The 12154-nt window shown below is 36.2% G+C and overlaps 1 protein-coding gene across 10 annotated transcripts in view; it reads right to left on the bottom strand.

Annotated features, from left to right (window-relative positions):
- CEP152 (centrosomal protein 152) overlaps window positions 1-12154 on the bottom strand; it is a 113106-nt gene that overhangs the window by 27865 nt on the left and 73087 nt on the right. For all 10 annotated transcript variants that reach the window (XM_055538033.1, XM_055538025.1, XM_055538027.1 and 7 more), the window contains 3 exons: window positions 10839-10970; window positions 5855-6505; window positions 2169-2298 (listed from right to left, as the gene is read on the bottom strand). In XM_055538033.1, coding sequence (XP_055394008.1) covers window positions 2169-2298; window positions 5855-6505; window positions 10839-10970 — 913 coding nt within the window. The remainder of the gene's footprint in view (window positions 1-2168; window positions 2299-5854; window positions 6506-10838; window positions 10971-12154) is intronic.

Genomic DNA, 12154 nt, shown 5'->3' with positions numbered 1-12154 from the left:
TAAGTAATATACAAAAAAGATAGAGATTGTTACTATTAATATAACTGATATAATGAAGTAGGAATACAAACTGGCACAGGCTCAGAGGCCAGTATCTAAAATGTTGATGTAAAAACATTGGTCTAGCAAAATTATTCTTAGCTCTCTTCTCACTTTTCAGTTTCTTTCAAATGGTATCATTTATGTTTACAAACATCAAAGGATTAATGAAACATCACCATTCATGGCACTTACACACTTCACTGCAGGTACTGTTTTGTAAAACTGGAAACCAGGCCAAATGCCCATCGACAAGAGAATAGATAAATTATACTATATTCATACAACAGAAGACTATACAACAATGAAAATGAATGAACCAGAGCCATATACATTAACAAAGACAAATTTTAGAAGCTCAATATTAAGTGGGAAAAAAACAAGTTACAAAGACTAAAACAAGTATTAAACTATTTTTATAATGTTAAAAGACAAAGCAATAGCTTTTTGAGGATACCTATATTTGGTCAAAACATAAAGAAAAGCAAGGAAATTTTTTTTTTTTTTAACATCAGCATATTTATTACCTCAGTTGGTAGGGAAGTTACAGGGATGGAATGATGATGAAACACAGGCATCTTCAACAGTACTGGTGATGTTCTACCTCCTAATCAAATAGTGGGTTCCTGTTTGTTGGGTTGATAACTTACATGGGCATTACACATATTTTTTGCATGTATCAACTATTTCATAATTAATGTTTAAATTAGTTTTAAAAGTGATAAAATATTAGGAGAATATAATCACACTACTAACACAGTGGTACTCTCTGGTGAGGGGCTTGATCACATAGTAAATGTTTTGGATTATTCAACCCTTTCTGATGTTAATGTGTTTGTTTTTAGGGGAAAAAAAGATTAAAGAAAGAATGTAAATCCTCTATAGTCTGATTTGTCCTAAGTCAAAACTGATTTCTTTCATATTGACTGGATCTCCCAAAGCCAAATAAAAACTCATTTCTATGCATTTCACAAATGAGGAAGTAACTTTTAAGTTATTCTAAATATAACAACAGACAACAACAATATAAAATGACATTGAAAAGTAGGAAACAAAATGCAAATTAGAATAGCATTACCCTAATTGTTGAATTAGTATTTTCTTAATTGGCAAAAAGATATTTGCAACCATCTAGAACCTAGAGGTAAGGGAAGAGGGTCTCTGGTCAGATGATGAGAGAAATAGCAGTCTACTGATGTCGTAGAAAAGGCAGATGCTCTCTAGGGCTCTGGTAATATGCCTACTGAATTTGAGAGTGTGGAAACTAAGGTCATTCACTTTGTACATGATTTCCTCTGGCAAGCCTTAGTTCTTTTCCAGGTTACAATGGAGACAGCAGACAAGAAACAGAAAAAGTATGTATAGTTTGTAGGTGGAGGGAGGGAGCAGGCTACAAAGGGTGGATGTCCTAAGAGGACTGGAACTTACAAGGAGTACGGCACTTCCTAGTTCAAAATCCCAGTAAATGGACAGTATATGCCCAGATTCCCCAGTGAGCGCTGAATACCTCAAGGGGCTGCAGCACGGTGCAATTCTTTTCAAACTAACAACTCTAAGTCACTAAGTTAAATTATTAATTCATCAGATATTCAAGGAACACAAACTATGTGCCATTCACTATGTGCCAGGTGGTAGAGAGGAAGAGATAAAAACACTGCCCCCCACCTGAAGAAAACCCCCAATACATCAGAAAACATTTAATACACTTCAGAAAGATTTCTATTAAACATAGCTAAAATAAGCTTCAGTAACCTGAATAGAAAAGTCTCAGTGATATGGCAATTCTCTTATGTAATTCTCTTATGTGTAACCTCTGATTTCTCAACAAAGCCAGGGAATGAAAACATGACCACTCTACTAAAATTTTCATTAATTACCTTTATAATACGAGTCACTCAAGAATGGAGGGAAGATCATGAAAAGAGAAGAAATTTGAGGGCCTACAGCAACCCTGTCTTCTAATATAAAATGAACCTAGGGAGAGGATACATATAAAGTAGCAGTCATATCACCCATTTGTTCACTCATGAAAACTGTACACATCTTTGATTTCCTTTCATCCTCAAAGCAACCCTCGGGAACTGGAATTGTGGATATTGCAAAGACGAGTAGGAACAGAATCCCATTACCAGCTTCTGCTTCTTGTACGGCTGCCAAAGGCAGAGCATGGTGTCCAGACGTAGGCGCAGGAAGCATCGCCTGGACTCCAGGGTCTCCTCTGCCCGTGGCAGGATCCTTAGAGATCTTGGTCATATTTCTCTGAAACAGATTATCTTCATAGTTAATGCCTATTAAAATGCTAATATTAAAAATATAAAAAGAAAACAAAGCCTTAAAAAAACCTGGCCTAAACCATCAACATTTTTCTTAAGGTTTTACATGAATACTGTCATCACCATCAGCTAGACTCCTAGGATTGTACGCTCCAAATCAGACCGTGATCCAACAGAGGACTGGTAGACTAGCTATGGGACAGATGGAGATATCATTTGCATTTTAAGATATTTTAACAGTTTGAGTGATCAACCCACAGGACTGACATAAGCAATCAGAATTGTTCTTGAAAATCTAAAACATTTTCACTGCAACAGGGAGCAAATCATTAGAAATTTATAATACTAAGCTTATGCCTTCCATGAATTGAAAGTAACAACAATAAAAATTTTTGAAACTTACATAGTATGCTATGTATCTAAGTACTTTATGTTGTCATTTGTTGACAAGGAAAGACAGTTCAATGCTAATGTTAAGGAGAGAAACTGAGGCTCACCTAAGTGAAAATCTTGTACAAGACCATTTCCTCACTAGTATTTATTGAACATTTCTGCATTCTAGTTTCTGTTCTGGCAACACAGCTACTAACTCATTAATGGTGGGACATTTTTTTAAGGCAATATATTTTCCAATTTTGGACAACTAGTGAATACCAAACAGACCAGATGATCTTGAGAAAGCTGTCTTGTTTACTTACAATACTTTATATATGCTTTATTCTGGAAGCCTTGATTTTGAATCACTGCCAGGAAAGTTACTCATGCAGCCCAACAGAAGCAGAGGTCAATAGGTACCAAGACTGCAAACTTCAGGCAATCAAGATGCTGTATAAGGTTGAGGCCAAAGGAGTAATAAAAAATGATCCCAAAGGCAGCTAATGTTTCCAATTTCTGCTCAGAACTGGAGAAAAGCCAAGATGGCAAAAAAAAGGAGCAATCTTTTTGTCTTAGTTTTAACTTGACATTGGTGGTAAGACCATACATCCTTAAATTTGTTTAAAAATAGTGTTTCAATTGCTATTTCTCTTTTCTTTTAGTCATTATGAACTGCCATATTAATATACTTAGTACATAAATATAAATAACGTTTGATAAGGCATTCATTTTATTGGAAACTGTATTTTTAATTCATTACAACTTCACCATTTAAAATCTTGATAATCTAAACTTAACTGTTCTCACCAACAAAAAAGTACAGTAAATAGGTGAGGTGATGGATGTGTTAATTAACTAAATGGTGGAATCCACCCAGGGATCGAACCCAAATCTCTTGTGTCTCTTACATTGGCAAGCAGATGCTTTACCAGTGTGCTACCTGGGAAGATCCTTTCACAATGTATATGTATAGTAAATCACCATGATATATACCTTAAACATCTTACAATTTTATTTGTCAATTATAGTTCAATAAAGCTGAAAAAAAATTTTTTTAATTAAATCTTGACATTTAAGTAATTTTAATGAGGACTTGTTTTATGTATACTGATCACTTTTTTCCAGTCTTAAGTTTCATGAGAAGTTCAGAAAACACAAATTTAATTAATTATAAATCACAGTTCTTCACATTTACGGCACTTATATTGCAAATTTATAATCACTGCTTTTTAATCATTGCTTTATCTCAAGGTCCTGAGCAGAGTTAACTCTAAGACAGCAGAAGGCTGAGTACTACTCTTCTGTGACAAATTTCTGTAACAAATGCCAAATAAGACATTTCAGAGTCACCCTTTTCCCAAGAACGGAATCTGATCCCACTCAACATAAGCTGCAGAAGTCTAAATTCTGAGCCAAATTATGTGACTTTGTCTCCATATATGTGTAAGACACAAAGTCATACAGAGGATCTTATCCTGCTTGCATAACTATGTGTGCTGAGTCGCTCAGTCATGTCTGACTCTTTGTGACCCCATGGACTGTGTAGCATGCCAGACTCCTCTGTCCATGGAATTTTCCAGGCAAAAATACTGGAGTGGGTTGTCATTTCCTTCTCCAAGGGATTGTCCTGATCCAGGGATCAAACCCACACCTCTTGTGTCTTCTGCATTGGCAGGCAGATTCTTTACTGCTGTGCCAACTGGGAAGCCTGCACAACTATAAGCCCTATAAAAAGACCCCAGGTTTGATTATATGTTAACATTAGGAGAATGGTGTTGTGAGTTTCTTGACTTTTACAGTAGACAAAAGTTTGCTTCAGGAAAGCAAACTTGAAAGCATATAACATGATCTTCCCATCACTTCTTACCCTTTAAGTTGCCATAAATAATTTTTCTTAATTATATACTTTATCCAAAAATTCTCAATGAAGTATTTTAAGTAGTATTCAAGGAAATTTGTCTTGCCCAGTGAATTTTACACTAAAAGTAACTTATTAGGCAGTAACATCTTTGCGAAATCAAGAAAAAAATATCAACTGGGTTGAACTGGGATGGGGTAGACTGACCTTTCAGGTTCCTTTGGCTCAACAATTCTGCATTGTTTCAAATGCAAGATGCAGAAAGACCAAGCTGTGTCATTTGTATCCTACCAAAATCCAAGGAATTAGACCAGGGATTTGTATTTTATTTTTCAGATGAGCAACTATAATTTAATGACTACCCAAGGTAATAAACTAGATATCACTAAGTATGGGATTGGAACTCAGATTTTCTTTTTTGTAGCCTGTAATTCTTTTCAGTAGGTATTAATACCAAACACTCAATCCTGGCCTTGAAAATCTTGAATCACAATATTTTAATGAATTTTAACTCGTGTTTCAACTTTTCAATCAGACAAAACTTACAATATTGGCATTTTTTTCTACCTCAAATACCAAATGTTAACATTGGCTGCTCACAATGGCTAGAATACCATTCTGGAATTTTCATGTATATCTAATGTCTTTATTGATAAGGCAGCAAGACTTTGGTTTTATCAGATTTTCCACACAAACTAAAAGCTGGTGTCAGAGAATACTTATACAATGAAAAGAATACAACTAATCCATTCTACATGCACATACAAAGTACACCAACAAAACTCTGCCTCAGAGTTTTGTGTGATTAAACCGTACCTCTACTTGTTTATTTCTATAACAATCTTCTTTGGACTCAGTGTTTTTTTGCCTGCATGAGATATAAATTCAAGGGTAAGCAATAGGCTTTCAAACTCCTTAGAGGTTCTAGTTTAATACGATGCATGTTTCTTAAAGTTGTCATGCCTCCCAAAACTAGGAATGACAGTTATTCCATTTCTGAAATCTGAGGTCCTTACAAAGAACAGCATGGGTTTGGTTTTGTTTTGTTTTGTTTAGGAAAAAAAGATATCTAGAAGATAAAAGCTCTGCTCATATTTGTGGCACTATGAAGGAGTAAAGTTTTGGGGGCAAAAAAAAAAAAAAATATTGCAATCCTTTGAATTTGCTAGAGATTTTTTAAACCACTAGTAAAAACACAAGTCTCACATCTATTAAACTGGAGAATGAGGAAAGGAAGAAATACCAAATGCAACTTCAATAATCATACATGACGCTGAATCATAGCTCTTTTCACTTATCAGGAACATACCTTCCCCCAGTCTGAGTCGACAGTTTCTATAAGTAAGGAGAGTATATCTTGAAATGTTTTCTGTATGCAGGCCTTTAGTTTTTCAAAATATTGCACAGACATCCATTTCGAAGAACAAGTCGACAAGAGTTCCAAAAGGGGCTTACTCTCTGAACCACTGGCTTGCTCCTTCAGTGTGTCCTTTAAGAGAAACTCCAAGACAGTCAGGATGTCTTCCTCATGATGATGGATTTCCAGTTGGATCCGCCTGGCTTCCTGCATAGTCCATTCTTTGCGGCTCTGGTCTAGACACATCTGTAATTCTGTCTCCTTCTGAAGAAGTAGTTCAGTCTTTTGCTTTATAAAATCTTCCTTAGCTGCAGCAAGCACTTCATTAATTTTATTTCGATGGTCATCTAAAAATTGCCGGTAATCTTGCTCATTTTGTTCTTGAATTCTGTGGATTTCTTCTTGCTTTTCTTTGTTCCATTCAGTCTGGGCCTTTGCCAGCTCAGCCCTGACAACCACAGGGAGTTCCTCATTCTTTAACTCAAGCTCTCTCTGCAGAGAATGAATCTTCTCTTCCATTTCCTTTCCAGGTGTGACATTTTTTTTCATATTTGCAACCTCGCTTTTCCATTTCTCTTTAGCTTCAGAAACAGCAAACAATATCTAAAGGGTAAAACAATATATAATGAAAATTGTTATGATTCTTTTCATCAATAAAAAAAATTAAAGTTACTGTTTGGTTTAATCTTTGAACTTGTCAAACAAGAGATTTAAAATCAAAATTAAAGAGAAAAAGTAAATTTAGATAAGATATTGCTGCTAAGCCACTTCAGTTGTGTCTGACTCTGTGCAACCCCACAGATGGCAGCCCACCAGGCTCCGCCGTCCCTGGGATTCTCCAGGCAAGAACACTGGAGTGGGTTGCCATTTCCTTCTCCAATGCATGAAAGTGAAAAGTGAAAGTGAAATCGCTCAGTCGTGTCCGACTCCTAGCAACCCCATGGACTGCAGCCCACCAGGCTCCTCCGTCCATGGGATTTTCCAGGCAAGAGTACTGGAGTGGGGTCCCATTGCCTTCTCCGAGATAAGACATTAGCTGGTCCTAAAATATAATTACACTCAATGTGAGGATCTTTGCCCTCATTTTAAATCATCTAATATTTTTGTCTTACGTAAGACAAAAATAAATAAAATTTTAAAATTAAAATTAAAAAATAAAACATCCATTTCTATATGGATAACTAGAAATTTAAAGTGACCAAAAAATATACAATTACATAATTATCTGAAACTAATTTTAGAAAAAAATTTGTATTTTAATACAGATGCTGTCTCAAATCTAAGCCGCCCAAAAATAAATCATCTTTTATGTAAAGCAAAAAGCAGCCTCATAAGGAAATCTTACTATTTTTAAGAATGTAACACTTACATGAACAATAACTTGCTGGCAAACATAATGTATTTTAATGCAATTCTACTGCTTAAATCAGTTCATAAAATATCAAACAGAAAAGTCATTTTTTCATTAATCTAATTTTTCTTTGTAACAGAATAACAGGACGAGTAGATCATAGGCATCAATAGAACACAAGCAAAAATTAACAGGGGATCAAAAATCCTGAGCTCTAGCTCAAATCCTGACTTGGACTACAGAGGCAGCCTCATATAATATAGGCTCTGGAGATAAACTGCTAAAATTAACAACTTTCCATTCCTCAACTTCTTTGATCCTCAATTTCCTCATCTATAATCTGGAGACAATTACAATGCCCATCTGATAATTGATTTTTTAATTTAAATTATTTATTTAATTTAAATTATTTAAATAAGCAAAAAAGTATTTAAGATTTTTTAAGAGTAAATGACAAAAGTAAGTAATTCATTTAAAGCACTTAGTCCAGAGCATAGCAAACAATAAGACTCAGAAAATATTATGTATTTACTGTTACTCTTGGCTGCACAGGCTTAGAAAAGTTCTTCATCTGTTTTACACTGTCTTCTATAACAAGCAGATTAGATGATAACCTCAAGTTCCTTTCACTTCTAATATTCCCTGGACTAAATCAGAGAAGCCACAAGGATACAAATGCAAAAGAAGAATTGGTCTGGCCTAGATGGTGGTGACCACTATGAACCAATACCATATAATACCATATATACACTGTGGCTATGGAGATGGAGGGTCAGCTTCCTTAATTCTCAGCTATTACATAATTACAGCAAATGTCTTCAACTATATAGATTCCTGCTATGCTAAGTCACTTCAGTCGTGTCCGACTCTGTGCGACCCCATAGACGGCAGCCCACCAGGCTCCCCTGCCCCTGGGATTCTCCAGGCAAGAACACTGGAGTGGGCTGCCATTTCCTTCTCCAATATAGATTCCTAGACACGTTATATATCTTTACTCAATAAAATGTGTTCCTAAATAGTTGGATATAAGTCAAAAATTTTGAATCATACTTAAAGTTTACTAAAGGAACCCACTATCTAAGATGAACTTTACAAAGGAATTCATAGCAAAATTCTTTTATCACCAGTAAAATAATTCAGTAGCAATGTGAAACATATTTCCTATCCCAAGGAGGAAAACAGGGCATGTCACAGTGAATGCCTGGAAATGATCAACAGGTAACTAGGGTGGAGGGGTCAGGTCCCAGGGAAATTGGGTGACTCGCCCAACCTCACCAAAAGTATACAACCTCTCATATAAAGTTTTACAGGAGAACTGGGCAGCATTAATTGATTTAGTGCTTCCTGACATTGCTGCACATTAGAATCACCTGAGGAGCTGTTAAAAATCCTGACTGATGCCCAGGCCACACCCTGTACCAATTAAAACATAAAGCCTAGGGGTGGGAGCCAGGCAGCAACATTTTTTAAAGATTCTCAAGTTTTTCCAATGTGCGGCAAAGTTGAGGAACCACTGAACCAACTTGACTACTTTTGGATTCTAGAAACTGGCTTTAAATTCCCACAGATTTTGATGGATCCCTCTAATCTTACAAGAACTTTTCAGCCAGTGCTGAAAAACTGGCTCTTGCCTACCTCATTGGCTTGGAGGAAGGATTTACAACACGTTAACTCACTCCAGAACCATCAAATCAGCATCTCTAGGAGCAAAGCCCAACAATCTGCTCTAACAACTCCTCCATGTGATTCTCATGCCTGTTCAAAGTTTGAGAAGCAACACACGGTCCTCTTGCTTCTGTATTTCTACATTCACATATATTCATTCAGGACTCTGTGTTCTTACGGAAAGATCAACTTATTATCCTTAACTTCTGAACTCTAAGAGACATATGTACATCATCATAGAGTTTCCTCTTTCTCTCTACCTCTTAAATTTCCTTTTGAAATATCAACTCATGGGGAAAGACCCTGTTGCTGGGAAAGAGTGAGGGCAGGAGGAGAAGGGGGTGACAGAAGATGAGATGGTTGGATGGCATCATCAACACAATGGACATGAGTCTGAGTCGACTCTGGGAGAGTAAATGACAGGGAAGCCTGGCGCGCTGCAGTCCATGGGGTTGTAAAGAGTCGGACATAACTTAGCAACTGAACAACAACTAAAAAAATACAGAGAATATTATAGTGAACATCCATGTACCACCATATAACTTGAGAAAAATATTGAAACAGATTTTTTTTTTTTACTTATGCTGAATTATTCCTTAAGTAATTTGTGGAATATAAGACTATGAATACAACATATGATTCATTTACAATGTCTATTACATACATTATTTTCCAAAATTGTTGTGACAATATATGCTTGAAACTGCAATCTATTATATTTTGCATATTACAATTAAGAGAGGATACAAACATATGGCATAAAATAGCACCTCAAGCTTGCTATTTCTGGACTTCTCATGAAGACTGTATGTCCATATATTTGGGGTACTTATCCATAGATTGTTTCTCATAAATTTGTATTATTTTTCTTATCACATATAATGGTTCTATTTGATTCACTTACTTCCCTTATTTTTATTATCCCTTCTTTTAATTTTATTACATAAACAAAAATGTTTTAAGTGGTGTACATATTTTATCCTATTTATCTGTCTTTGCTACTGTGCCTGTTGCTTTACTACTGAATTATGATGCAAATCTGAAATATTCCATTTCTTTTAATTTTCCTATACTTTCATTTTAAAATGCTTAATTTCTGAATCAACCTAGAGTTTATTGTGATGTTTGGGGTGGGAAAACAATTTTTCCAAAGTGCTATCTGGCTATCATAAGACTACTTAATATAGAATAATTCCTCATTCCATGTTTTGAAACAATTAAGTTTTTATTCGTCGTTGGACCTATCTTCAAAGTCTGTATAGTACTGAATGAAAAAGAATTCTATTTTTGTGACTCAACACTGTCTGAATTGTTCCTTTCCAACATATTCTATTAAGTGTTAGGGCTGGACTACTACTTCTTTTCCAGAATATTTTAAATTTCTTAGCCCTTTCAGTTTTCCAAATAAATGTTCAAATTATTGTGTCAAATTTCAAAACTAAGTTCAGTTTATTGGTATTCTGACTAGAATTGGTTTATACTAATAAAGTAAGTTGGGAGAATACAAATGGTTGTAATACCTGATACTTCTAGTCAAGCAACATGACATCTCTGGAAAGAAGTGCTGATTATTTACCAAGGAAAGTATAAGGCTACTGACACAGCACATAAAACAACAGTTACACGTGTGAAAGGATATATAGCTAACTGCTCTCTGATTCTCCTAAAAATACGGCAAAGTAGAAAAAGATTTTGTTCCATGGGTAGGTCCCCAGATGGTGAGAGTTTCATTGACTCTGAAACACATTCTCTTCCCCTCAACTACATGATACTGATGAGAACAGATCCCACTAGTTGGGTCCTGAGCTAATGCTTAATAGGCACTATCGCATGTAATCCTTCCACAATGTTGTGAGCAGGTAGGAGTCCCTGGGACCGAGATGAGGTCCTCGTGAAGGTTCTTCCCAGGAGAGCTCTTACCCGTTTGGCCACTGACTGCTCTTGCAGCTCCTCCCACTTCTTCTGTTCTGCTCTTACAAGTGCTTTATACTCTGCGAGCTCTGGCAGTTCTTCCAGCCACCGATGACGAGCATTCTGCACAGCTGTTTCTACCTTCAGGAGAGCAATTGCAAGAGACGGGGAGGTAAAGTAAGGTGTACAATTTCAGAAAGATCCCATTTGCAGGAAGCCTCTATGATTTCCTGTGCATTTTACACTGTTTTGCACTGGAGTAAACTGATTTCAAGTACCCCCTCAACCTTTATCCCCAGCAGTGAATTTAATCCTTCTGTTCTAAATGTTCCATACTGGCCCATGCAAATGCCAAACCAGGAAGCAGAAAACTATACATGTTTAATGGCCACTACAATTAATAGAAAGAGCTTCCCTGGTGGCTCAGTCAGTAAAGAATCCACCTGAAAAAGAATCCACCTGCAATGCAGGATATCAGGGTTCAATCCCTGAGTAGAGAAGATCCCTTGAGGAGGAAATGGCAACACAGTCCAGTATTCTTGCTTGGGAAACGCTATGGACAGAGAAGCCTGGTGGGCTACAGTCCATAGAGTTACAAAGAGTCAGACACAACTTAGTGACTAAACCACCACCACCACCATTAGTAGAAAATTATACAAATTGCCACTTCCAACAAACTCCTATTTATCTCAGGGTGAAAAAGAAGAAGTGCAGGAAGCTTGCTTGGTGTTGGCCTCTGACCAATCAGTATACCCACCACCATCTCAGTCCTTGTGCCTGACGTATCAACATGTGCACACAGGCAAATGCACCAATACAGTTTAGAGCCTTGTACTCGGCAATTTTTCTCACTGTCAAGGGTGAATCTGTGACTATAAAGTAAGGGGGATACTTCAAGTCAAGCAAAAATATAAGGCTTGAATTATGAGGGCGATCTGGTTATAAATCCATTAGAGGTTACCACAGATCATTTATTAAATAATCTTTCCTATTTCCTTGTTCAAAATATCAAGATATTCATATGACCATACATACACACAAAAGAGTTGATATAAGGGGCCCAATTTGTCACTAAGATGCTAAATAAATTTATAGGTAAATTCTAGGGAGTGAGAAACAAGGGGAAAAAATAAAGCTCCTACAGAAATTTATATGCCTTCATGAGTTACTGCAAACATTTCCTTTCCATAACATCCTGCTTTTTGTTTTTCTTCACAAGATCTGTAATTATATAAATACCAAACCAGCACCGTTAAATATGTCTCTTTGCCAATAAAACACTTAATTAACTCTGTTCAAAACTTAAACAGCTGAGAAAATTATTT

Source organism: Bubalus kerabau, chromosome 10 (genome assembly GCF_029407905.1).
Source record: "Bubalus kerabau isolate K-KA32 ecotype Philippines breed swamp buffalo chromosome 10, PCC_UOA_SB_1v2, whole genome shotgun sequence".
In the NCBI taxonomy this organism is placed as follows: domain Eukaryota; kingdom Metazoa; phylum Chordata; class Mammalia; order Artiodactyla; family Bovidae; genus Bubalus; species Bubalus kerabau.
Note: the sequence above shows the minus strand (reverse complement) of the source record. Positions and strands in the feature narration are given on the sequence as shown.